The sequence below is a fragment of the Chlorocebus sabaeus genome, chromosome 1 (genome assembly GCF_047675955.1).
Source record: "Chlorocebus sabaeus isolate Y175 chromosome 1, mChlSab1.0.hap1, whole genome shotgun sequence".
Taxonomy (NCBI): domain Eukaryota; kingdom Metazoa; phylum Chordata; class Mammalia; order Primates; family Cercopithecidae; genus Chlorocebus; species Chlorocebus sabaeus.
Genome location: NC_132904.1, coordinates 74,529,124 through 74,557,042, shown reverse-complemented (window position 1 = coordinate 74,557,042; position 27,919 = coordinate 74,529,124). Strand labels below are relative to the sequence as shown.

General features: G+C 46.9%; 1 protein-coding gene across 3 annotated transcripts; it reads left to right on the top strand.

The window, feature by feature from the left end:
- The first annotated feature begins 331 nt into the window (after positions 1-331).
- Positions 332-27,057, top strand: KCTD14 (potassium channel tetramerization domain containing 14). Of its 3 annotated transcripts, none has more exons than XM_038005432.2 (4): positions 332-423; positions 11,701-11,860; positions 18,977-19,173; positions 25,538-27,057. In XM_038005432.2, exons 3-4 carry the CDS (start codon positions 19,084-19,086, stop codon positions 26,213-26,215), a joined length of 768 nt encoding a protein of 255 aa, XP_037861360.2. In that variant the 5' UTR covers positions 332-423; positions 11,701-11,860; positions 18,977-19,083; the 3' UTR covers positions 26,216-27,057. The 3 variants fall into 3 exon arrangements, with proteins under 3 accessions (XP_037861360.2, XP_008018451.2, XP_072875864.1); XM_008020260.3 differs by having other exon boundaries at positions 18,962-19,173; XM_073019763.1 differs by lacking the exon at positions 332-423 and adding an exon at positions 10,572-10,693 and having other exon boundaries at positions 18,962-19,173.
- Positions 27,058-27,919: the final 862 nt, after the last annotated feature.

Below are 27,919 nucleotides of genomic sequence, written 5' to 3'. Positions count from 1 at the left end.
TTTTTTTGTTTTGTTTTTGTAATCTAAAGTCCAGACTCTACTCCTTCCCTCTTGGCCCCATACTCTCCCTTCTGGGGAAATTCCCATGAGTTTTAGGCAGAGTGCCAATTCCTGGCCCTTGCTCCCACTACAGAATCCCTTGCAAGAGATGGGATTCTTCTGCTAGCAGCCCCTGGTACATCCAGGCCTGACCGTGACCACAGCAGCAGTGGCCATCCAGTTCTAGAGTGTGGCTCCAGTCAGGCTCCTGGCCTGGGCCCTCTGAGTGCCTGGTCTCCGTCCTTTGTGAACACTGATAGTCTTCTAAGAAATTCTCTTTCTGTTTCAGGGGGTGACATTGGCCTCTGTTGCTTGTCCCCAGGATCCCTGTCTGACACCCCTGCTGTATTCGCTGTGGGAAGTTCTGCTACCACCACCCACTAGGTATGCAGGTCGCCCCCTTCTCTTGGAGGTGTCCAGGCTGTGTGAGACGGTGGAGAAGCTGTTCACTTGGGGTAACCAGCTGGGGTCTACGCGCCTGGGCTGGGGAATCAGTGAGTGGGGAACCGGATGGGGTGCGGTTAATTCCTTTCCAGGAACCCAAGGAGGACAAGCTGGGAGAGGTCCTGAGTCCAGGCCATGGAAGATGCCCTTCTGAGTGACAGTGGACAGTTGGTAAACAATAGTTGTTTGCCCCTGGTCCTGGGCACCAGAAAATTGGCCCTGCAGGCCAGAGGCCATCAGCATGGCCTGAGAAAGAGGTTTGGGGTAAGAATAGGGAAAGGATCCGAGAACCTCTCACTCAAACTGGATCATGGAGAGGTCTATGGGGCTCCAAGAGATGTCTCAGAGAAGGTGGGAGGAGCTGTCCACCAGGAGCAGGACACCCGAGGTTCCAAGACTTGGGATGCTGCTCATGTTGGCTACTTTGTTCTGTCCTGTCTTTGCTGGCCAATTTTCAGTCAGAAACCCTTAGATGGGAAGGACCTCTGGATATGTTTGGGGAAGTAGCGAGAAAGGATGGTGTGGTGGGGCAGGGTGCCTTAATCCATGCTGGTCTGGTGGGGAAGCCTGGGGCAAGAGTCAGGTAGCACAGATTTTTTTTTTTTTGGTCAACTTTTTATTGAAATGTAACTTACACACAGAGGAACGCACCTAAGTTAATATTCACAAAGCGAGCACACGTGTGGAACCAGCACCTAGTTCACGAAAAAGAACTTTATTCGGCATCCCAGAAGCCTCCCATTAGGGAGGCAATGATTTTATTTATTTATTTATTTTTGAAACAGAGTCTCGCTCTTGTTGCCCGGGCTGGAGTGCAATGGTGCAATCTTGGCTCATTGCAACCTCGGCCTCCCGGGTTCAAGCGATTCTCGTGCCTCAGCCTCCCGAGCAGCTGGGATTACAGGCATGTGCCACCACGCCCGGCTAATTTTTGTATTTTTAGTAGAGACGGGGTTTCACCATGTTGGCCAGGCTGGCTGGAGGCAATGATTTTAAAGTGGAACATGGGCAGGGTCTGAAAGCAAAGGGAGGAGGAAGGAAAAGGGCCTCCCATGTGTCAGCCTGGGTTGAGTATAGTTCTGGAGGCTCAGCAGGAGGCACCTTCTTTATTGGCATCAGCTGGTGAACTGGCCTACTCGCAGGGCTCAGGGGTGCACCAGTCCCTGGTGCTCAGGGCCTTGCAGCTGGCCTTTGGTAGCTTGGAGAGCAAGTTATCAGCCATAAGTAGCCCTGCAAAGAGAGGCCAGGAACAGTGTTTGTGGAGGCCACAGAATGGGTGGAGCTGGGCCTAGAGCCTGAGGGCAAACAGGGAAGAGGCTGTGTCCTGGCTGGGCTGGGAGGGTGTGTGCCCATGAGGTCTGGGAGTGGCCAGCCCCGGGGGAGTGGTTGTAGCAGACACTATTTGCTCCCCAGTTTCTGTTTGTCCAGGAATGATTCACATGAGTTTTACTGATTGGCCCCTCTGCCTCTCACCCTGTGGTGGACAACTGAGTAGAGGACAGAGGGCACCATGGAATGAGCACAGCTGTGGCATCAGAGGGACCTGGTTTTGAACCCTGGCTCATGGCTCTGTGACTTTGGGAAAGTCATATTCTTTCTTTGGCCTTGGTTTCCTCATTAGCAAAATGGGACAACAGCAGGTACTTCCTAAGACAAACTGTGTAAAACGCCTGGCGTTGGGCAGGCACTTAATAAATGTCTGTTCCTTTCCTTTGCCATGTTTTCACTTAGCAGCGATTTATCCAGGGCCTAGCACCTAGCAGCCACGTGTGCTCAGCACCGGGATCACAGTGGTGAACAAAACCACAGATATGGAGACCGGCTGCCCTCATGGAGCTTGGGACAGGCATTCAGTAAACAAAGGCATGTCCTGAAGGAAAAGTAGTGTCTTACTAAAAAGAATCAGTGACAGCCTTCAAATAGAGTGGTCACAGAAGGCCTCTCGGGAAAGGTAACATTTAAGCAGAGATCTAAAGTATGAGAATGAGCCAGGCATTTGGGAAAGCAGTGCCCAGAGGAGGCTAAAGGATACAGGCTTTAGAGCCAGATGTATATGGGTTTCAAATCCTGCTTCCTCTATTTATTTAGCTGTGGGACTTTGGGAGAGTGTCTTCACCTCTCTGGGCCTTGGTTTTATCTTCTGTGAAATGTGGCTAAAAATATCTACTTTATAGAATTGTGAAGATGAAACTCAATCGTGCATATAAAGTGCCCTGCATGGAGTCTGGCACATGGTGAGCACCTGTGAAAATCAGCCCCTTCTTGTCCCAGTTTGAGATTGTCAAGTGAACAGCACAGACACAATGCATGCACATGTGTGCACACACACACTCACACTTAAAAACACTTATAGATATACTGGCATTCAATAAACAAAGGCATGTCCTGGGTATTTCAGGAGACTTTCATAAAGGGATTTTTTTTTTTTTTTTTTTTTGAGACAGAACATCATTCTGTCATGCAGTTTTTTGTTGTTGTTGTTTGTTTGTTTTTGAGACGGAGTCTCATTCTGTCACGCAGGCTGGAGTGCAGTGGTGTGATCTCTGCTCAATGCAACCTCCTTCTCCTGGGTTCAAGCGATTCTTCTGCCTCAGCTTCCCAAGTAGCTGGGATTACAGGCACCCACCACCAAACCCAGCTAATTTTTGTATTTTAGTAGAGACGGGGTTTCACCATGTTGGCCAGGCTGGTCTCGAACTCCTGACCTCAAGTGATCTGTCTGCCTTGGCCTCTCAAAGTGCTGGGCTTACAGGCGTGAGCCACTGTGCTCAGCCATAAAGGGACTTTTTTGTTTGTTTGTTTTTTGGTTTTTGGTTTTTTTTGAGATGGAGTCTTGCTCTGTCACCCAGGCTGGAGTGGGGTGGCACGATCTCAGCTCACTGCAACCTCTGCCTTCCGCATTCAAAGGATTCTTCTGCCTCAGTCTCCCAAGTAGTTGGGATTACAGGTGCGCACCACAATGGCCAGCTGATTTTTGGTATCTTTAGTAGAGACAGGGTTTCACCATGATGGCTGAGCTGGTTTCGAACTCCTGACCTCAAGTGATCCACCCACCACGGCCTTCCAAAGTGCTCCCAGGCGTGAGCCACTGTGCCTGGCCCATAAAGGGACTCTTTACAAAGAGTCCCTTTGGCAGGGTTTGGGGAGAGCAAGTGATAGTGCAGACCCTCGGGGTTAGTAACAGGGTGAGGAAGGGGGCAGTTAGCACAACTTGAGATGATAGCTGTGTGGAGAGGGTCCCTGACACGGGCTGGGACCTTCAGAAGAGGGATGCAGCCAATACATAGGAACTCGACAGGGAGAGGGCCCGGGAAGAAATATTCTGGCTTCTGCCTCCTCTTGCCTCTGATCTCCTGCTAAGCTCCCATTGGCCAAACTCAGTTGGAAGCCAGGGTGCATGGGAGCCTGTGGATGCACCACATAAGGATCAGCCTCCCAGAGTAGAAAAGGCTGGAGTGGATCTGGAGAGACAAATAGAAGAGATACAGCATGCTCTCCACTCCCACTGGCCTCTTTAGAATGCCAGAAGTGACGGATACACCCATTGTAAAGTAGTTTAAGTCAAAAAGGAAAACCCTCGGTCACTTAACTGAAAACTCCCGGGGTAGGGCCTTAGGCAGAGCTGCATCAGTGTTCAGGTTCTCATCAACTCTTAGTTCCATTTTCCTTTGCAGCTTAACTTCAAGTTCAGGCTACATATGGTGGCAAGATGGTGGCAGTAGAGAGTAAAGAAGGGGGTGGTCCACGGAGGAAAGCTGTGGTTCTTTACAAAGGAGAGTGAGTAAAAGCAGGGTGGAAATGTTACACGTGTTCACTACAGTTTTCCTCGGAGTGCTCATGGCCCATAAACTCAGGCGACAGGGATTGAGACCACTGAGGCTGTGGTGAGCAGGTCCCCTGCTTGGCTAGAGTCTGTTTGGGGATGACTCAGACTGTCTTGAAAACACATGGGCTGTCCGTTTCCACCTCCGCACTGAAGGGACCTGAAAGATTATGTAGCCCAGCAAAAAGAGGAGATTTGTACAAGACCATGTAGTTAATGTCAAGGTCAGGACTTGAACCCAGGTCACACAAGCTGTCCTCTACACGTGACTTAAAAAAAAAAAGAAGGAAGGAAGGAAACACCCATACAGAGTGTTTGGGTGAAAAACAGAGGGAGGGGAGAGGCGGAGAGAGAGAGAGAGAGAGAAAGAAAAATTAAGACAATATAAAATAATAAACAATGGAAAGTAATTTTCCTCCAGGCACAGTGGCTCATGCCTGTAATTCCAGCATTTTGGAAGGTCAAGGCAGGAGAATTGCTTGAGCCCAGGAGTTCAGCCCGGGGAACATAGGAAGTCCCCGTCTCTACAAAAAATTTAAAAACTAGCCAGGCATGGTGGTGTGCACCTGTAGTTCCTGCTACTCAGGAGGCTGAGGTCGGGGGATCTCTTGAGTCCAGGAGGTTGAGGCTGTGGTGAACCGTGATTGTGGCGCCCCTGCGCTCCAAACTAGGTGACAGAGTGAGACCCTGTCTCAAAATAAACAAATAAATAAAAGAGCTAGGTGTGGCACCCACTGCACTCCAACCTGGGTGACAGAGCAAGACCCTGTTTCAGAAACAAAAAAGTAATTTTTGTCCCATGGCGTATTCCTGGTCCTCTTTCCAGAGGTAATGATGGCTAAGTCTCCTTTATAACCTTACAGAAATTACCAATGCAAATGCAATGGTGTGCATATATATATTATATATAATGTATAGTATATATACATGCTTAACTATTATTGTCTTTGTTATCTTTCTTTTTTTTTTTTTTTTTTTTTTGAGATGGAGTCTTACTCTGTCGCCCAGGCTGGAGTGCAGTGTTGTGATCTTGGCTCACTGCAACCTCTGCCTCCAGTTCGAGGAATCCTTGTGCCTCAGCCTCCCAAGTAGCTGGGGTTACAGGTGTGTGCCACAACGCCTGGCAAATTTATTTTAGTTTTTTCCATTTTTGAGAAGGAGTCTTGCTCTGTTACCCAGGCTAGAGTACCGTGGTGTGATCTCAGCTCACTGCAACCTCTGCCTCTCGGGTTCAAGTGATTCTCCTGCCTCAGCCTCCTGAGTAGCTGGGACTACAGGTGCCTGCCACCATGCCCGGCTAATTTTTGTATTTTTAGTAGAGACGGGGTTTCACCATGTTGGCCAGGTTGGTCTCGAACTCCTGACCTAAAGTGATCCACCCGCCTCGGCCTCCCAAAGTGTTGGAATTACAGGCGTGAGCCACTGTGCTCTTTGTTATCTTGGTGACCTTCCTATATTAGCCACAGAGATTCAACTCATTTTTGATAATAGAAGAGTGTTCTACTATATGGATATATTCTTATTTAACCAGTCCCCAAATGATAGACATTTAGGCTGCTCCTGGTCTTTTGCTTTTACAAACAATGGTGCAGTGAACATTCTTGTGCATGTAGTGTCTTTGCACATGTGTGCTCTAGGGGCTAATCCTAAGAATGGAAATGGTACCTCATGCCTTTCAAGGGCTTATGCTGACACCACTTATGCTAGAAAGAACAAAGATTGATAGAGTTAGAAGGGATCCTAACCATAATCAAGCCTAACTGTTCCCTCCTCATTTTGCAGATGAGGAAACCGAGGCCCCAGGTCTGACAGCAGCCTAGTGGTAGATTTGAAGTAGACTATGGTTGGGCATCATGGGATAGGCCTATAATCTGAGCACTTTGGAAGCCCAAAGTGGGAGGGTGATTTGAACTCAGGAGTTTGAGGCCAGCCTGGGCAACGTAGTGAGACCCCCAGCTCTATAAAAAATTAAAAAATTAGCTGGGCATGGTGCTGTATTTGTTGGGGGTGGCATGGTTGAACCTGGGAGGTTGAGGCTGCATTAAGCCATCTTTGCACCACTGTACTCCAGACTGGGTGAAAACTGAGATCCTATCTCAAAAAAAAAAAAAAAAAAAAAAAAAAGAAGTAGACCACTTCATTTTCTCCCAGAAAAGATGTGGAGGAAAGAGGGCAAAGCTGGGAGTAGGGCAGTGCTGGCCTTGTGTCCTGGTCTGGAAGGGCAGGGTGTGGACAACAGAGCAGTTCCTGGAGGCTGACTGCCTGAATTTGAATCCTGGTTTAGCAAAATAGGCTTTCTAAGCTTCAATTTCATCACCTGGAAAATGGGGGTGATTTTAATTTTCCTTTAGTCTTCCTTTTAGGGTTGTTGTGAAGATTAAATGAGACAATGCCTGTGAAACAAAGGTTACCTTTTATTACCATTCCCTAGCCTAGGCATCTTGACTCCTGCACCTTGCAAGAGGCATTTTTGGGGTTAAAAGGTCCATGAGCTGGTGAACTAGGGACATGCCTGGTTTCCAGTCATGCTCTCTGTTCTTCCAGTCAAGGCTGAAACTGAGCAGGTTCTAACCTTATGCAGAAGCTCTGGCTGCCTGCTCCTTCTGGAAAGGAGCTTGCTGGGGCTGGGACCCAATCAAGTGGAGTGGTTTGAAGGAAGTCCAGCCATATTTCCTCCCTGTGCCTGCCTGTGCCGGGCACTGATGGTACAGGGCCTCCCAGATTCCTCCCAGAAACAGTCGGGGCATCACAACTCCCATTTTTGAACTAAGGAATATGAGGCTCCCAGAGTTCAGGGGGCTTGCTTCTAAATAAAGAATTCCCTGGGTGGGGTGGGGGACTTCCCAAAGGGAAAGGAGGACACATTGGTTCACCATTATCTGTGATCCACCATTACCTATGGGCTCTTTAGCATATCTGTCCATATCTATAGCTTCTTCTGCTTTCTTCTCAGAGCACTGCTCACACTGTGAAACCAGATATTCGTTTCTGTGGTTATTCAATTACAGCTGAGAATGGGCCCCATGAGGTCAGCTCTTGTCCCCTGGTTCACTGCTCTTTCCCCAGTGCCTGGTGCCATGATTGACACATAGTAGGCAAATACGTCTCCTCCTCTCTAAAAAGGGATTACAGGCTGGGTGCTGTGGCTCACGCCTATAATCCCAGCACTTTGGGAGGCCGAGGTGGGCAGATCACTAGAGATCAGGAGATTGAGACCAGCCTGACCAACATGGTGAAACCCCATCTCTACCGAAAAAAAAAATACAAAAATTAGCTAGGCGTGATGGCTGGTGCCTGCAATCCCAGCTACTCGAGAGGCTGAGGCAGGAGAATTGCTTGAACCCTGGAGGTGAAGGTTGCAGTGAGCCAAGATCACACCACTGCACTCCAACCTGGGCAACAGAGCAAGACCCTGTCTCAAAAAAATAAATAAATAAAATTTTAAAAAATAAACAAATAAATAAAAAGAGATTGCAGGCATGGTGGCTCATACCTGTAATCTCAGTACTTTGGGAGGCTGAGGTGGAAGGATTGCTTGAGCCCAGGGGTTTGAGACCAGCCTGGGCAACATAGTGAGACACCATCTCTATAAAAAAGTAAAAAAATTTAGCTGAGCATTAGCTGTAATCCCAGCTACTTGGGAGGCTGAGGCAGGAGGGTTGCTTGAGTCCAGGATGTCAAGTCTGCAGTGAGCTGTGTTAGTGACGCTGCACTCCAGCCTAGAGTCTGGGTGACAGAGTGAGATTCTGTCTCAAAAAAAAAAAAAAAAAAAAAAAAAAAAGCATTACTTGCTATCAGCATTATTCTGAAGAGTCAATGGGATAAAGCTCTCCAAAGTGCCTGGCACAGTCAGGTCAACCTGATGTAGTCCTGGACCATTCTCTATAGACTTGGATATTTCTCAAGCAGGTATGGAACAGAGGGAGGGGAAGAGGATCCTTGTGGGTTGGCAGGGGTCTCCCTCTCTGCAGGACTCACAAAGGGAACCTTGTATGGGAGTGGGTGGACAGGATGCCTCGTGGCACAGCTGAGCCCCAGACTGCCAAGCCTGGGCTGGGCTAGGCTGGGCACTCTGCCACAAGCAGCCTTCTGAGGACCCTTTCATCTGAGTCCCAGCTGCCATTTGGCTGGCTGGCCTGAAGCCCAGCCGCCTGGAGGGGAGAGGGGCTGGCCGAGTTGTCTCCGGAAGAACAGAGGGGAATGAGTGAGGGGAGGGCAGAAGGAAGCAGTGCTTGCTCTTGGAGTCAGGCCAAAGGGAAACAAGATCCAATGATAGACAATAGCAAGGGGCTGTTTGAATTCTTTTCTTGCCCTAGCATCAAGCAAGACAGGATCACAGAGACCATCTCAGAAAATACACAACCCCCCCCCATATTATAGGTGGAGAACGAGGCCCAGAGAGGGGCAGGGACTTGTCTAAGGCGGTACTGCAAACTGGTGGCAGAGCCAAAACTAGAGCCCTGCTCTCTTCTCTCCTGGCCAAACTGACTCTGAAAGAGGTGCTTCATCTCTGGGAGCCTTGGGGTCCTCAAACAGAAAATGGAGGTGCTAATGCCTATTTTGAACTGCCGCGGTCAAATGTGCTAATGTAGCTGGAAAACTGAGGTTTTTTTCCTACTTTGCATTGGTGGCAAAGAAAGAACATGCAATTGGAAAAAAAAAAAAAAAAAGCAAGCAGGTTTTATATTCCTGTCCAGGAATAGAGACAGAGAGAGCTCTTGCTCTAAAGAAATTTTCTCACTGAAGGGCCAGGCACGGTGGCTCACACCTGTAATCCCAGCACTTTGGGACGCCGAGGCGGGTGGATCACGAGGTCAGGAGATCGAGACTATCCTGGCTAACACGGTGAAAGCCCATCTCTACTAAAAAATAGAAAAAAAAATTAACCGGGTGTGGTGGTGGGCACCTGTGGTCCCAGCTACTTGGGAGGCTGAGGCAGGAGAATGGTGTGAACCCGGGAGGCGGAGCTGTCAGGGAGCCAAGATCTCGCCACTGCACTCCAGCCTGGGTGACACAGCAAGACTCTGACTCAAAAAAAAAAAAAAAAAGAAAAGAAAAGAAAAGAAATTTTCTCACTGAACTGTGGAAAGCTGGGGAGTTTTAAAGAGTTAGAGGTTGGGCAAAGAAGTATGTAAACACATGCAGGGAGGAACTCCAGATGCACAGGTGCACATCATAAACATGCCTTTTCATACATATGGTCAGAAAATGGTGGTGATTTTCTTCTCTGGATGGAGATTTTAGCATGATAATGATATGTTGATGATCTACAGGTAACAAAGGGTCACTGGTTCTGATTAGCACAGGGCTTATCTTCCTCTGGTAATTGGTGCAGGGTCCTGAAGCTCCTGCAGCCTCCTGGGCTATCTGGAGTTTTTGTTTGTTTGTTTGTTTGTTTGTTTGTTTTTATGAGACAGAGTCTTGCTCTGTTGCCCAGGCTGGAGTGTAGTGGTGCCATCTCGGCTCACTGTAGCCTCACACTTCTAGGTTGAAGAGATTCTCCTGCCTCAGCCTCCCAAGAAGCTGGGACCACAGGCATGAGTCACTATACTCAGCTAATTTTTGTATTTTTTATAGACACAGAGTTTCACCATATTGCCTAGGCTGGTCTCGAACTCCTGGACTCAAGAGATCCTCCCGCCTCAGCCTCCCAAAGTGCTGGGATTACAGATGTCCGCCACCTTGCCCGGCTCTTGAAGTTAAGCAAGGCCACTTATAGATAAAGAGACTAGAAAACGCTGGGTGCAGTTGCTCACACCTATAACCCCAGTACTTTGGGAAGCTTTTAGTTCAAGTGACTTTAATCTTTGAGAAATAAAAACAGTTTTAATGATAATTGGTAAAATACAAATGTCTTCAAAATGTAAATATGTGATCTAAATTATGCGGGTCAGATACTAGGTTTGCTAAATGTTTTAAGATTGTAAACTGCTTCTTTAGCCTTTGAGAACTGCTTGACTCGACTGCTTTACAATTTGGTAAGGCCTGGGGACATATGGAATTAACCACACCCCTAACTTTTGGATACTACAGAGGGCCCCTGGAGCATCCAAAAAGAGAGGTAACCAGGATTATTTGACATGTTTAGTTACATGCGATTGCCAAAATCAAAATAATGTTTAACCTGCTTCCAGCTATATTTTAGTGAATAATATTAATACATGTTCCAAATTGTATAGGATTTCTAAAACTCTCTCTGAGTATGTGCTATGAATCATAATTAAGGTTATTATGTTGAGTGTTTTTTTTTTTTTTTTTTTCAAGACAGAATTTTGCTCTTGTTGCCCAGGCTGGAGTGCAATGGCGTGATCTTGGCTCACCACAACTTCCATCTCCCGGGTTCAAGTGATTCTCCTGCCTCAGCCTCCCAAGTAGCTGGGATTACAGGTATCCGCCACCACACCCAGCTAATTTTGAGACGGAGTCTCGCTGTATCGCCCAGGCTGGAGTGCAGTGGCCAGATCTCAGCTCACTGCAAGCTCCGCCTCCCGGGTTTTTACGCCATTCTCCTGCCTCAGCCTCCCGAGTAGCCGGGACCACAGGCGCCCGCCACCTCGCCCGGCTAGTTTTTTGTATTTTTTAGTAGAGACGGGGTTTCACCGTGTTAGCCAGGATGGTCTCGAACTCCTGACCTCGTGATCCGCCCGTCTCGGCCTCCCAAAGTGCTGGGATTACAGGCTTGAGCCACCGCGCCCGGCCTAATTTTGTATTTTAAGTAGAGATGGGGTTTCTCCATGTTGGTCAGGCTGGTCTGGAACTCCCGACCTCAGGTGATCGCCTGCCTCTGCCTCCCAAAGTGCTGGGATTACAGGCATGAACCACCACACCCGGCCTATGTTAAGTTACTGTAGGCCATGGAAATAACCAAATTTCTTTTTCAATCATGTTTTTTACTGTAACTACCCTGGATATTTTGCCATTCACAGACAATTGTTGTCTTGCTTTGATTCTTTTCAAAAGATGGTTTATAATCAGCTATAGAACTTTGATAGGTACTCTTAAATGCAGGTTTCTGATATCTTTGGAGATGTGACATTGGAATAAAGGAAAAATGTACAGGACTCATGAAGAGCTGAAATGTTAGTGAATATCAAGCAGAACAACTGTTAACAGAATGAACTGAAGTAATAGAAAACTGAAGTAATCTTTTAAACTTTTTGCTTAAAACATTGCTGGTCCTTATTTTGTTTTTCAGAGTCAAGGAAACTTATTTTGAGCTATTTACAACCTTTAAAAATTGAGTAAGGTATACTCCTATGAACAAACTTAGGAACATATTTATCTCTCTCTGCCTGGTTTCTCTAGAATTTGGAAACTATTTGTGAATATTCTTAACTTATGGCAATGTGGTTGTTTGCATCAGTCCAATAAGAATGCATTTTCTTTTGCAACAGGAGGCATTGGAGAAACTGATTGATATACCAAGACTTTGACTGGAAGGGTGTGCTTCACTTTGAGGAATCAAGCTCGACTTGCAGAGCCAATAAAAGCCCCTTGGGAAAACTGGCCTCATACCTTGTCTACACAGTTCCCACACAGGGTTTCTAACCTGTGGTGAGTAAAGAATGTCACTTTCTTTTTTTTTTTTTTTTGTTTTTTGAGACGAGGTCTCACTTTGTCTCCTAGGCTGGAGTGCAGTGGCACAGTCTCGGCTCACTGCAACCTCTGTCTCCTGGATTCAAACAATTATCTGCCTCAACCTCCCAAGTAGCTGGGTTTACAGGCACCCGCCACCATGCCCGGCTAATTTTTTGTATTTTTAGTACAGACGGGGTTTCACCATCTTGGCTAGGCTGGTCTTGAACTCCTGACCTTGTGATCCACCTGCCTTGGCCTCCCAAAGTGCTGGGATTACAGGCATGAGCCACCGCACCCGGCCCAAAAATGTCACTTTCTAACACAACCAAGAGCCCCACGTTCTTTGGACCTCAAGAAGGGAGGAATTTACCCAACTCATAGGTATTTGAGGGTACAAACCCATGGATGGGCTCAGCTTTAAAAAGTCTTATCTGAGATTCCTTGTGGAACTGAGTTCCATCAAAACCTATTTAAAAACCCTAGTAAAAATAATTATTCTGGCTGAACTTTATGCAAATAATCAGGCCAACCATAAGACTAAAGTTTATTTTGCAAAAAACTCAGTCCTATCATAATCTGTTTTTGACAAAAGTGAGAACTGGAGAGAGAAAAATTAAGTTTCAAAACTTATCATACACTTGACATTACATTCCAGTTTCATTAATTGTTTTTAAGTTTTTGCCTACATTTTAAATTAACCCTGCGTATTCCTGTGAACCAACCAGTGACTTCTGGGTGAAAACAGAAAATCTGGATCAATATACTAGTTCTGGGGAATTACCCTGCAAATACTGTCAGGTGATAAGAGTAAATAGGGTGCCCATAACTGGGAGATTTCTTTGTTTGGTAAAATAAGACCAAGGGAGCTAACCAAAGCCAAGCCCCATGCACCCAAATCTTAGCAGGCATAACTATAGTCACTAGTTTTCTCGGCGTGTCAGCAACTTCAGGATTTCTAAGCTGTCCTTACCCCTTGTTTCGTTTTTATACATGTCTCTTTTTTTTTGAAATGGAGTCTTGCTCTGTTGCTCAGGCTTGAGTGCAGTGGCGTGATCTTGGCTCACTGCAACCTCTGCCTCCCAGGTTCAAGCGATTCTCACGCCTAAGCCTCCCCAGTAGCTAGGATTACAAGTGTGCACCACCATGCCCAACTAATTTTTGTTTTTTTAGTAGAGATGGGTTTTCACCATGTTGGTCAGGCTGGTCTCAAACTCCTGATCTGAAGTGATCTGCCCACCTTGGCCTCCCAAAGTGCTGGGATTATAGGTGTGAGCCACTGCGTCTGACCTCATTTTTATGAATGTCTTTTAATAACCTGGTTTGTCTCTTCTCACCTCCCAGGATCAAGTGATCCTTCTACCTTACCCTCCCGAGTAGCTGGGACTACACACGTGTGCCACCATACCCAGTTAATTTTTATATTTTCTGTAGAGATGGGTTTTGACATGTTTCCCAGGCTGGTCTCAAACTCCTGGGCTCAACTGATCTGTCGACCTCAGTCTTTCAAAGTGCTGCGATCACAGGTGTGAGTCACCACGCCTGGCTCCACGGTACAATATACTTGTCATGTCCCCTTAGGATGCTCTATATATATATATATTTTTTTTTTTTTTTTTTGAGATGGACACTCGCTCTATTGCCAAAGCTGGAATGCTTGGGCTCACCGCAACCTCCGCCTCCTGGGTTCAAGCAATTCTCCTGCCTCAGCCTCCCAAGTAGCTGGGACTATAGGCGCATGCCACCTTGTCCAGCTAATTTTGCATTTTTGGTAGATACAGGGTTTCACTATGTTGGCCAAGCTGGTCTCAAACTCTTGACCTCATGATACACCCACCTCAGCCTCCCAAAGTGCTGAGATTACAGGCATGAGCCACTGTGCCTGGCCCCTTAGGATGCTCTTGACTGTGACAATTTCTCAGATTTTTCCTCTTTTGGGTGACCTTGATAGTTTTGAGGAGTACTGGTCAGTTATATTATAGGATGTTCCTCTATTGAAATTTCTCTGAAGTTTTTCTCAAGATTGAACTGAGGTTATGAGTTTTGGGGAGGAAGATCATTTTCCTCACATCACATCAAGGGTATATACTCAGTACTATAAACAAAAAATAAAATTCTAAGCCCCCCAACCATCTGAAAGGACCCCTCCTCCCCGCCAAAGGCATTCCAAAGTTAACCTGAAAAACTAGTTCAGGCCATGACTGGAAGGGGGTCAGACATGCCTCATTATGCCCTTCCCCCTTTTGGAATTCGGCACAGCTGACCAGTATTACCATCAAAACAGAGACCTTAAGTCTGTCAGTCTGTCAGTTATGCACAAAGTCTGTCAGCCTTTAAGTCTGATAAGAAATATTTGCAATCTATTCTCTCTGAAGCCTGCTACCTGGAGGCTTCATCTGTATGATAAAACCTTGGTCTACACCACCCTTTATAGTAACCCAGGCATCCCTTTCTATTGATCTCAGGTCTTTAGATAATAACCCATTGACAAGCAGAAAATCCTTGCTTTTTAATTTTTATTTTTTAAAAATAGAGACGGGGTCTGGCTGGGTGTGGTGGCTCATGCCTGTAATCCTAGCACCTTGGGAGGCCGAGGCAGGCAGATCACGAGGTCAGGAGATCGAGACCATCCTGGTCAATATGGTGAAACCCCATTTCTACTAAAAATACAAAAATGAGCTGGTTGTGGTGGTACATGCCTGTAATCCCAGCTACTCGGGAGGCTGAGGCAGGAGAATTGCTTGAACCTGGGAGGCGGAGATTGCAGTGAGCCAAGATTGCACCACAGTACTTCAGCCTGGTGACGGAGCCAGATTCCGCCTCAAAAAAAATCCAAAAAGATACCAGGTCTTGCTATGCTGCCCAGGTTGGTCCCCAACTACTGGGCTCAAGCTATATGTCTACCTTAGCTTCCCAAAGTGCTGTGATTATATGCATGAGTTTCCACACCTGCCCATCAATCAGAAAATCATTGAATCTTCTTATGACCCGGAAGCCCCACATCCCCTTCCAGCTGTCCAGTCTTTTCGGACCTAACCAATGCACATCATACATGTATTAATTGGTATCTTCATTTTTATTATCTGTTAATTAATTATCTTTTTGTTTTTTTTGAGACAGAATCTCGCTCTGTTGCCCAGGCTAGAGTGCAGTGGTATAATCTCGGCTCACTGCAACCTCCACCTCCCAGGATCAAGCAATTCTCCTGCCTCAGCCTCCTGAGTAGCTGGGACTACAGGCACATGCCACCACACCAGCTAATTTTTTGTCCTATTAGTAGAATTGGGATTTGACCATGTTGGCCAGGTTAGTGCCAAACTCCTGACCTCAAATGATCTGCCCACGTTGGCCTCTCAACATCCTGGGATTACAGGTGTGAGCCACTACACCTGGCCTTATTTATTTATTTATAATCTCTAGTCCAACAGAGATACCTCCCAGGCTCAAGAGATCCTCTTACCTCAGCCTCCCAAGTAGCTGAGACTACAGGCACATGCCACCGTGCCTGACTAAGTTTTGTACTTTTTGTAGACATGGGGTGTCACCATGTTACCCAGGTTGGACTTGAACTCCTGGGGTCAAGTGATCCTCCCATCTTGGCCTCCCGGATCCTCTCCCTTGGGATTACAGACTGAGCCATTGATGCCTAGCCAATTGATGTCTTTTCTTTTTTCTTTCTTTTTTCTTTTTTTTATTTTGGGATGGAGTCTTACTCTGTCTCCCAGGCTGGAGTGCAATGCTGCGATCTCAGCTCACTGCAACATCTGCCTCCCAGGTTCAAGTGATTTTCCTGCCTCAGCCTCCTGAGTAGCTGGGGTTACAGGCACACACCACCATGCCTGGCTAATTTTTACATTTTTAGTAGAGATGGGGTTTCACCATGTTGGCCAGGCTGGTCTCAAATTCCTGACTTCAAATGATCCACCTGCCTTGGCCTCCCAAAGTGGTGAGATTACAGGCGTGAGCCACCATGCACGGCCCTAATATCTTATGTCTGCTTGAATACATAAAACCAAGTTGTAGCCTGACCACCTTGGGTACATGACCTGAGGACATCCTGAGGTTGTATTGTGGGCATGTTCTTAACCTTGGCAAAATAAACTTCTAAATTGGTTGAGACTTGTCTCAGATACTTTTTGGTTTACAGCAAGCACGCACTGTCGTCATGATCAATAACTGTTGGCACTGACTTTGGTCACCTGGCTAGAGTAGTATTGATCAGTTTCCCCAATGTAAAGTTTCTTCTCTTTTTCCTCCTTCCCATATTGTACTCGTTGGAAGAAGTCACAATGCATAACCCACACTTAAGGAGTGGGAAATTATGCTCCCTCTCCTTTAGAGTTATATTTTAACTCTAGGAAAACAACCCCACAAAACAGATACCTAACTCTTTTCACCACTGGGCATGCTTTGTACTCCAAGCAGCTGCCTTGGGCTGGCTAAATAGTCTACACTGGCCACTGTTAAAGTAAATTAAAATGGAGATCAGGCCTGAAGAATCCCTGGCCAGACAATGCTAGTTAGGCCTCATAAAGGAACTCAGACTTGCTTGATTTGCAAACATAAGCAAAACTTAACTTGGGTCATTGTGATGGTTAATACTGAGTGTCAACTGGATTGGATTAAAGGACACAAAGTATTGATCCTGGGTGTGTCTTTGAGGGTGTTCCCAAAGGAGATAAACATTTGAGTCAGAGGGCTGGGAAAGGCCAACCCACCTTTAATCTGGGTGGGCACAATCTAATCAGCTGTCAGTGTGGCTAGAATATAAACAGGCAGAAAAATGTGAAAAGAGAGACAGGTCTAGCCTCCCAGCCTACATCTTTCTCTCATGCTGGATGCTTCCTGCCCTCGAACATCAGACTCCAAGTTCTTCACTTTTGGAATTCGGACTGGCTCTCCTTGCTTCTTAGCCTGCCAATGGCCTGTTGTGGGACCTTGGGTTCGTGTGAGTTAATACTTAATAAACTCCCCTTTATATATATATACACATATATGTATATGTGTGTGTGTATATATATACACATATATGTATATGTGTGTGTGTATATATATACACATATATGTATATATATAAAAAGCAGAGTTTAAAAAGTAATGGAATATATGTATACACACATATATGTATGTGTGTGTGTATGTGTATATATATATACCATTAGTTTTTTTGTTTTTTTTGTTTTTTTTTTGAGATGGGATTACATTCTTGTTGCCCAAGCTGGAGTGCAATGGCTTGATCTGGGCTTACTGCAGCCTCCACCACCTAGGTTCAAGTGATTCTTCTGCCTTAGCCTCCCAAGTAGCTGGGATTACAGGTGCCCACCACCACGCCCAGCTAATTTTTTGTATTTTGTAGACATGGGGTTTCACCATGTTGGTCAGGCTAGTCTTGAACTCCTAACCTCAGGTGATCCACCTGCCTTGGCCTCCCAAAGTGCTGAGATTACAGGTGTGGGCCACCGTGCCCAGCCCCATTCCATTAGTTCTGTCCCTCTAAAGAACCCTGACTAATACAGTCATTTCTGGTAAATGCTAATGTTAGACAGAAACAAAACTTAACATTAGCCAATCACAAGCAACCAACTAACATATAATTAAGTAACTAGGGACTTTTCAACAAAGGAAACCAAAAAAGGTGATTTCATAACTGTAACCAATGAAATATATATATATACATATATATATATATATATATATATATATTTTTTTTTTTTTTTTCCCTGAGAGGGAAAGAGGGAATCTTACTTTGTTGCCCAGGCTGGAGTTCAGTGGTATAATCTTTGATCACTGCAAGCTCTGCCTCCCATGTTCCAGCAATTCTCCTGGTTCAGAGTCCCAAGTATCTGGGATTACAGGCACACACCACCACACCCAGCTAATTTTTGTATTTTTAGTAGAGACAAGGTTTCACCATTTTGGTCAGGCTGGTCTCGAACTTCTGACCTCAAATGATCTGTCCGCCTTGGCCTCCCAAAGTGCTAGAATTACAGGCATGAGCCACCGTGCCTGTCCCCAGTAAAATATCTTGTTTCCACATTCTCCCCATAAGTATTTGCCTCTGATGCATTGCCATGGGAACATTCAACCTTTTTCCATCTGGTGTTCCCCAATTCAAGAATTGCCTGTTATCCAAGTACACTCTTAAAAAAGTTTTGTTGATCCTCAGATTTTACATTTTAACACCACCCTACCTCCTAGAGTGCTGGTTTTCTGATCTGTAAAATGGTGTTGACGATATTTCACTCCCTAGGACTGTAGGGAATAGAAAATCTCTAGCTGTCAATGTCAGTCAATGTCAACTCCCTCTGCCTCCCCCATTTCACTCCTGGGAACTCTGAGGCCCAGAGAGGGGCATTAACTAGTGTCAACTTTAATAACGGGATTCAGGCAATACGTTTAAATAATTTATTTAAGCGTAAAGTTTGAGAATGGCCAAGCGGGGGGACACAGGCTCCAATAAGCTGGGTTCAGTGCTCTTGAGTAGAGTGGTTTGAGGGTCATTCATTTATATAAGCAAGGTCTGGGGAATAATAAGTAATAATAATAATAATAAGCAAGGTCTGGGGAAGCTTAACAGAATTTCAACATTTTCCATATTAGTTAAGTGCATAGTTACAGCAATTTAATTGATTCTAGGCAGTGTTTCTGTTTGAGAAAGGTACATTTAACATTCCACATTAAGATGTAATATTCAAACGGTCTTTTATCTCAGTCATGGGGTCTTTCATCTCAGGTGCCATCTGATCTGAGCTGCAAAAGAAAATATAGGAAGAGGCAAGGTGCTGTGGCTCAGGCCTGTAATCCCACCACTTTGGGAGGCTGAGGTAGGAGGATCACTTGAGCCCAGGAGGTTGAGGCTGCAGTGAGCCTGATCCGCCACTGCACTTCAGCCTGGGCCACAGAGTGAGACCCTGTCTCTGGAAAAAAAAAAAAGAAAGAAAAGGAAGGAAATTAATCTATATCAAAAGGTCAGTACTTAAGGGGTCTGCTCCATTTCTCAGTCTCCAAAGTCAGCCGTCCTCAGGGTCTAACAACTTTTAAAAGCCCTAAATAGACAGACTGTTCACTTCCTTCTGCCAGGTCTCACTTGGCCAGGTCTCACTGCAAGCCACGCCTGGCCCAGCCCCGTCCCGCCTTGAGCCTCGGTGTCCCCACCTAGGGGCGGGCAGCCAGGGGCACTTCCGCTGGCCCAAGTGATCTGCATGTGGCAGGGCTGCGCAGTGGAGCTGCCAGCGGGCAGGATGACGAGCCAGACCCCTCTGCCCCCATCCCCCCGGCCCGGGCGGCTGACGGTAAGTGCGAGGCTAGCTGAGTCCCCGCGCCTCTGCCCTCCCTTCCAGTTTCTCCCGCCCGTCCCTCGCAGCCGCCCGAGCCCCCTACTTCTGGTGCACTGTCTCCCTGCACCTCGGGCTGGTCGCTCTCTTCTGTCTTTGCTATCCCTCCTGCTCGGATCGCTCTCCTTTCGCGCCTGGGTGTCCCTTTCTGGTTTGGCTCTGTCCAGCCTCTCCTTTTTGCCCTTTTGCTTCCTCCCTCTGCATTCGGTCTTTAGTTCCATTCCCTTCTCTCTTCCCCCGGGCTTGTCCTAGTCCAGGGCTTCTCCTCTGCCCCTCCTTCTCCCCTGCTCCCCGTGGGAGAAGCCCATCCAACCAGCTTGGCCAGAAGATCTTTCCCTGCCCCTGCCCTCTGGCTGGGACCCGAATCCCTCTGCTTGCCTGCCTGGTCCCCGGACTTGGGTGAGGGGAGCTGGGGAGGAGGATGGGGAAAAGGCTGGCTGCACTCTAGAAGCAGAACACTCGGGTTCTCTCCTGCACTGAGAATCATCCTGAAGACCTGGAGGAAGGGAAAGCAGATCCAGCAGCAGGTCAGCGTGGCTCTCTCTAATAGGGCCATGGTCACGTCATTGCTGTTGGCTATTGACAAAGTCACATGCCTAGTGCCAGGATCACCCTAGGTGCTCAATAAGTGCCTGAATGAATTACTGGGGAAGTGTAATGCACTGTGCATGATGCCAGGTAGGGCAAGATTGGCCTTGAACAGAACACTAGATGCTTCTGTAAATCAGAGGTTATTCCCCTCCCTTAGGAGCCTCACAGCCTTCTTGTTTGTTTGTTTGTTTGTTTTTGTTAAAATAGAGACGGGGTCTTGCCATGTTGGTGAGACCCAGGCTGGTCTTGAACTCCTGGTTGAAACCCCAGACTGGACTCAAACTCTTAGGCTCAGGCAATCCTCCTACCTCAGTCTCCCAAAGTGCTGGGATTACAGGCATGAAACACAGCACTTGGCCAGGAACCTCACAATCAATGAACAAACAGGGAATTATAAGGGAAGAACTGCCAGGCCAGTGGAAGTATAGTAGTGTAGGACTTTCTGGGACCACAATGAGACAACCCACCCCGAAGGACTCCCAGAGGAATTCATCTGAAGGATGAGTAGGGTCAGAGAAAGGAGTGTGGATGCCAAGTGAGTGAGCTTCTGGAGGTGAGGGGGCCTGGCTTGCTCCGGATTGGAGGGGTGGGGAGCAACCGGTGGTTCTGGTAGCTGATTGCGAGGGGTGAAGTAGCAGCCCAGTTGCAAAGGGCCTCTAAACCTGTTATGGAGTCTGGAGTTTATCTGGAAGGGAATGAAAAGTTGCTCAAGTGTTTAATGCAGGGAGTGATAGGGTCAGATTTGTATTTCAGAAAAGGTACTCTCAGCCAGGCGTGGTAGCTCATGCCTGTAGTCCCAGCACTTTGGGAGGCAGAGCAGGTGGATCACCTAGCTCCAGAGTTTGAGACCAGCCTGGCCAACATGGCGAAACCCTGTCTCTATAAAAAATACAGAAATTAGCTAGACATAGTGGCACACGCTCGTAGTCCCAGCCACTCTGCAGGCTGATACAGGAGAATCACTTCAGCCTCGGAGGTGGAGGTTGCAGTGAGCCGAGATTGTACCACTGCACTCCAGCCTGGGCAAGAGTGAGACCTTGTCTCAAAACAAAAAACAAACAAAAACAAAAAACAAAAAGGAGCTTAGGAACAGGGCTGAGGTCTTGTTTGATAAAGAAATGGAGCTGAAGATGTCCGCACAGGAAACTTTTTTTCTTTGAGACAGGGTCTCCCTCTGTCACCCGGGCTGGAGTGCAGTGGCGCAGTCTTGGCTCACTGCAACCTCTGTCTTCTGGGTTCAAGCAATTATCCTGCCTCAGTCTCCCAAGTAGCTGGGATTACAGGCGTGCGCCACCAGGGCCCAGCTAATTTTTTGTATTTTTAGTAGAGATGGGGTTTTGCCATGTTGGCCATGCCGCTCTTGAACTCCTGGTCTCAAGTGATCCTCCCACCTGGGCCTCCCAAAGTGTTGGGATTATAGGTGTGAGCCACTGCACCCAGCCTATTTTTTGAAGCATCTGGAAATTAGCTTCAGAAAGGACATTGGATGTGATTGGATCTGTTAGACTTTCAGAGCTGGGGGAGCTTAGAGTTCTCTTGGTCCATTTTGCCTTCCTGTTTCACAGATAACTAAGCTTAGGCCCAGAGGAGGAAAGCAAAGGGCCCTGGGCACATATCTAAGTATTGGCAGTGGTGGGGCAGGATGTTGGGAAGGATGGGAGTGAGGCACCCATATTGTGTTGGAGTCATGCTAATACAGGTTTCATCTCAGCTCCAAATTCATCACATCCTAGCTGTGTGACTTCTCTCTGAACTTTCCTTGCCTGTAATATGGGGACATTAGGAGGGCCTGGGAGCTTTCAGCAGTGTAGGAGTAATGAGAACATATTGGTCCATTCAAGGAGTAAAGTCTGCAACTTTGCATTTAACTGGGTGCTTTACAGAGGTGACCTCAGGGTCAACCAAACAGTCCTGCCAAGGGGCATTGAGGTTTTTGGGAGAAAGAGTCAGAGGTTCTGGGCTTACTTTTCTCAGCTCTATTGTTTGGCTGCTGTCAAGATGCATCCTCTCCTCTGCCTTCTCCCTTCCAGTCAGCAGAACTGTCCCCTGGTAGGAGATGTTGTCATGGCAATCAGATTTCTCCAGCAGTTCGGTTGCCTTTGTCTCTCTCTCTTTTTTTTTTTTTTTTTTTTGAGACTGAGTCTCGCTTTGTCGCTCAGGCTGGAGTGCAGTGACCAGATCTCAGCTCACTGCAAGCTCCGCCTCCTGGGTTTACACCATTCTCTTGCCTCAGCCTCCCAAGTAGCTGGGACTACAGGCGCCCGCCACCTCGCCTGGCTAGTTTTTTTGTATATTTTAGTAGAGACGAGGTTTCACCATGTTAGCCAGGATGGTCTCGATCTCCTGACCTCGTGATCTGCCCGTCTCGGCCTCCCAAAGTGCTGGGATTACAGGCTTGAGCCACCGCGTCCGGCCTGCCTTTGGCTCTCTTAACTCCAATACTTTAATCTTAGAAGGAGAGTCCACAGACCAGTTGAGAATGAGGACACACCTAAATCAGACTGAGTGACATTCCTGAGCCCTGTCCCCATCCCCACTCTTGTGGTAAAATCTTCAGGTTGGAAATCCAGCCTTCCCTCTAACACCACACATCTATTCCGCAGCAGCAGCCGTCACATCCCTTAGGAAACCTTCTCTGACAGCCTCTGATACACATCCACAAAAAGACCTGACCCCTCCTACCTTTGAGTCTTCCCTCTCAGCACCTACGTGCTTAAGCCATCTGTTTCCCTCTCCCCTGTGAGTTCCTTGAAAGCAGGGACTGTGTCCTGTTCTGTTTGGCACAAGGTTTGCATGTAATAGGCCCAACATACATTTTGTTGAATGAATGAGTCACTAAGGGAATGAAGAGTGAAGGTATTGGAAGACTGAAGGTAATTTATGTAATGACTAAGAGCTCAAGCTTGAAGTAAAACGGACCTGAATTCAAATTCTGACATCATCACTTAATAGCCAGTCTCAGGCAACTTTCTTTATCTCTTTAAGCCTTAGTTTCTTCTTCTGTAAAATGGAGATTTAATACGTTCTTCATGGAAGTGTTGTGAGGGCTGAATTAGATAATCCATTTAAAGCACTACACAGAGTTACTAGACTGTCTGTTTCCATATCCCTCTTCCCACCAACCTTCCCACTAGGCATACATTTTGTTGAATGAATGAGTCACTAAGGGAATGAAGAGTGAAGGTATTGGAAGACTGAAGGTAATTCATTTATGTAATCACTAAGAGCTCAAGCTTGGAGTAAAACGGACCTGAGTTCAAATTCTGACATCATCACTTAATAACCAGTCTTAGTGCTCAGCCCAGGGTCTGGCACGGAGAGGTGGCCTCTAAAAGTTCTGTTGAACAACCAAACTTAACTTGCATTTGCATTGCACTTCACAGTTTGTGAAGCAGTTTTACACCCACAATATGTAGAGTTACTGGCCTTTTCATTACCAAGAATATTCCCATTATTATTTAAGTCCCATGGGACCATATTTGGAAAAACATTAATCAAACAAATTCCATTTATGCTGGGTGCAGTGGCTTGCACCTGTAATCCCACCTGCTTGGGAGGCTCAGGCAGGAGGAACCCTTGAAGCCAGGAGTTCAAGACCAGCCTGGGCAACACAGTAAGACCCATCTCTAAAAAAATTTTTTTTAAGTAGCCAGATACAGTGTTGAATGTCCTTTAGTCCCATTTACTTGGGAGGCTGAGGCAGGAGGATGACTTGAGCCCAAGTTCAAGGCTGCAGTAAGTTATGATCATGCCACTGCACACCCAGCCTCGGCAACAACAGAGCAAGATCCCATCTCTTAAAAAAATTTCAATTTTCTGGCCAGGCACCATGGCTAACGCCTGTAATCCCAACACTTTGGGAGGCCAAGGTGGGCACATTGGGGTCAGGAGTTTGAGACCAGCCTGGCCTACATGGTGAAACCCAGTCTCTACTAAAAATACAAAAATTAGCCTGGGTTGGTCATGCACTGTACATCTGTAATCCCAGCTACAGGGTGGCCGTCCCAGCTCCCAGGCTGAGGCACGAGAATTGCTTGAGCCTGGGAGGTTGAGGTTGTAGTGAGCCAAGATCACATCACCGTACTCTAGGCTGGGCGACAGAGTGAGACTCTGTTTCAAAAAAAAAAAAAAAGAAAGAAAGAAAGAAAGAAAGAAAAACTTCCATTTTTAAATCAATCAAGGTCATGCCAACCGTTAACCAGAACTTCTGATCTACATGAAATAAGAATTTTTGTCCCCAACTCCCAGCACAGGATGTGGATACATAGTAAATACCCAAGAAATGCTTCCCAAATGATCACATGTATGGTTTCTTTCGTCTTTCTGAAATGTTGGAAGTGTCCCTCCTCCCTTACCCCTGGCTTTTATTATATCTTAGATCAGAGCTGAGCATCCCAGGTTGGGAACTCTTGTCTTCCTAACAACTCCATGTCCCCATTTTACTTCCTTTTTTTTTTTTTTTTGGAGTTGGACTCTCATTCTGTTGCCCAGGCTGGAGTGCAGTGGCACGATCTCGGCTCATTGTAACCTCTGCCTCCTGGGTTCAAGTGATTCTCCTGCCTCAGCCTCCTGAGCAGCTGGGACTATAGGCGTGTGCTACCATGCCCAGCTAATTACTATATTTTTAGCAGAGATGGGGTTTCACCATGTTGGCCAGGCTGGTTTTGAACTCCTGGTCTGAAGTGATCCACTCACCTTGGTCTCCCAAAGTACTAGGATTATAGGCGTGAGGCACCATGCCTGGCCTTTACTTTAAAAAAAATTTTTTTCCCTTAAACCTATTAAAAAACATAGAGATGGGGTCTCGCTATGTTGCCCAGGCTGGTCTCCAACTCTTTCCATGGCAGCCTCTTCCCATAACATTCTTCTGCTTTTGTAAGACAGAGTCTTACAATATTACAATATGTATTGACAGAATCTTACTCTGTCACCCAGGCTGGAGGGCAGTGGGGTGATCTTGGCTCACTGCAGCCTCCGCCTCCCAGGTTCAGGTGATTGTCATGCCTCACCCTCCCGAGCAGCTGGGATTACAGGCACGTGCCACCACACCTGGCTAATTTTTGTATTTTTAGGAGAGACGGGGTTTCACCAAGTTGGCCAGGCTTGTCTCGAACTCCTGACGTCAGGTGATCTGCCTGCCTCAGCCTCCCAAAGTGCTGGGATTATAGGCGTGTGCCACCGTGCCTGGCCTCCTCCCATAACATTCTATGACCTAAAATTAAGATGCTTGAATGGGTATTCTTTTTTCAAACAGAAACCTTTCTTCCTCCTTAAAATGCCCACTCTCGGCCGGGCGCTGTGGGAGGCTGAGGCAGGCGGATCGTGTGAGGTCAGGAGTTTGAGAACGGCCTAGCAAACGTGGCAAAACCTCGTCTTTCCTAAAAATACAAAAATTAGTCGGGCATGATGGCGGGCGCCTGTAATCCCAGCTACTAGGGAGGCTGAGGCAAAAGAGTTGCTTTAATCGAGGTGGAAGTTGCAGTGAGCCGAGATTGTGCCTCTGCAGTCCAGCCTGGGTGACAGAGTGAGACTCTGTCTAAAAAAAAAAAAAGCCACCCCCTGGAGCAACACAGCATCAATACAACCCTCTTTATTAAGATGGGCCTTTCACTAGCCGAAGCCAAACATTATGGCTCCCCTAAGTTTTTTATCCAGTTATTCTTTGGATAAAAATAAGTCATGAGCTCAGGGGAGACGGCGTGTTGGTTTACTCTGCCTCTTGTGCCCCCAGATGTCTACCGTTGTGGAGCTGAACGTGGGGGGTGAGTTCCACACGACCACCCTGGGTACCCTGAGGAAATTTCCGGGCTCAAAGTTGGCAGAGATGTTCTCTAGCTCAGCCAAGGTCCCCATGGATGCAGAGGGCCGCTTCTTCATTGACCGCCCCAGCACCTATTTCAGACCCATCCTGGACTACCTGCGCACTGGGCAAGTGCCCACACAGCACATCCCTGAAGTGTACCGTGAGGCTCAGTTCTATGAAATCAAGCCTTTAGTCAAGCTGCTGGAGGACATGCCGCAGATCTTTGGTGAGCAGGTGTCTCGGAAGCAGTTTCTCCTGCAAGTGCCGGGCTATGGCGAGAACCTGGAGCTCATGGTGCGCCTGGCGCGTGCAGAGGCCATAACAGCGCGGAAGTCCAGCGTGCTTGTGTGCCTGGTGGAAACGGAGGAGCAGGATGCATATTATTCAGAGGTCCTGTGTTTTCTGCAGGATAAGAAGATGTTCAAGTCCGTTGTCAAGTTTGGGCCCTGGAAGGCAGTCCTAGACAACAGTGACCTCATGCACTGCCTGGAGATGGACATTAAGGCCCAGGGGTACAAGGTATTCTCCAAGTTCTACCTGACGTACCCCACCAAAAGAAACGAATTCCATTTTAACATTTATTCATTCACCTTCACCTGGTGGTGATCCTCAGGAGCAGAGACTGTTACGAGTTCTGGCATGGCTTATGAAATTAAAAGTTGCCATCAATGCCATTTTCCTTTAATTTCACAAATATCAGGCAATTTCCAGGGTTGGTCTAGAGCCTTGCCCCTAAATATTGATCTCCCATTTAAGGACTTTCCACTCTATTGCAACTGACACCACTATATTTGCCTAGCAACTTGCAGCTGCTTCCTCTTCAAAGCCTCATGTATCTTTAAGAATGTTTCAACAATGCGTTGGCAAGAGATGTGGGATGACAACAGGAACATACAAGATACTGTGAATCTAGATGTTCTGACCTAAAGATGTAGTCTACCTAGCCCCAGCTTGTGGTCCAATCCATCTGTCTCTGGCATGTGCCCTCATGTAGCAGGTGCTTTCCTGATCCCCTTTGTGAGATGCTGTGGGTGCTAAAACCTCAGAGCTGTCCTCTTCTCTAGAGTGATTTTCAAAGTGAATCATCAGCATTACCTGTGAACTTGCTGGAAATACAAATTCTCAGACCCCACCCCACACCTACCGAATCAGAATTTCCAGGGGTTGGCACAGCATTCTGATTTACCAAACCCTCCAAGTGATTTTGATGTATTCTAATTTTGAGACCATCTCTAGAAAAGAATTGCTACCTCTTGTATGGAGGTACAAAAGACTGACCTCTTACATCGAGGAACTTCCTTTCCCAGAGCTCCTCATGGAATCAGGCTGAAGTCAGTCTTCTTCTGAGAGCACATTCTTACTTAATTTTTTTTTTTTTCCTGTTCTACGCTGCTTCCCTCACTCCCCTTCTCCTAAGAACACTCCATCAATAAACCATTTGCATGAGAGTCTCAGTTTTGGTTCTGCTTCTCAGCCTAATACAGGACTCATCCTCTAAAGGAGGATACATGTCGACGTTCATTCTTCTCCAAGTCCAGGTCTGAGATAGATGACCCCCTTCCCTGTGTAGTAGCTTGATCAGCTATTGTGGGTTGTCTGGAACTTTCTTGGGACATAGGGTTTCTTTCTTGGGACCAAAGGGTTTCTTGGGATACAGGACTTCCAGTATAAAAACTTGGAAGTCTCATCGGGTGCAGTGGCTCATAGCCTATAATCCCAGCACTTTGGGAGGCTGAGGCAGGTGGAGAACTTGAGGTCAGGGGTTCAAGACCAGCCTGGCCAACATTGTGAAACCCTCATCTGTATTAGTCTGTTTTCACACTGCTGATAAAGACATACCTGAGACTGGGCAATTTACAGAAGAAAGAGTTTTAATGGACTTACAGTTCCATATGGCTGGGGAAGCCTCATAATCATGGTGGAAATGTATATCTCACACGGCAACAGACAAGAGAGAGCAAGTGCAGGGAAACTCCCCTTTTAAAAACCATCAGCTCTCATGAGACTTACTCACTATCACGAGAACAACACAGGAAAGACCTGCCTCCATGATTCAGTTACCTCCCACGAGGTCCCTCCCACAACATGTGGGAATTCAAGATGAGATCTGGGTGGGGACACAGCCAAACCATACCACTGTCTCTACTAAAAAAAAGTTAGCCAGTCATGGTGGCACATGCCTGTAGTCCCAGCTACTCGGAGGCTGAGGCATGAGAATCGCTTGAACCTGGGAGGCAAAGGTTGCAGTGAGCCAAGGTCTCGCCACTGCACTCCAGCCTAGGTGACACAGGGAGACCCTGTCTCAATAAA

Coding starts and splice junctions, on each gene's coding strand:
- KCTD14 (XM_038005432.2), top strand. CDS start 19,084: ATGTGGCAGGGCTGCGCAGTGGAGCTGCCAGCGGGCAGGATGACGAGC. Junction 19,174..25,537: donor CCCGGCCCGGGCGGCTGACG/GTAAGTGCGAGG, acceptor TTGTGCCCCCAG/ATGTCTACCGTTGTGGAGCT.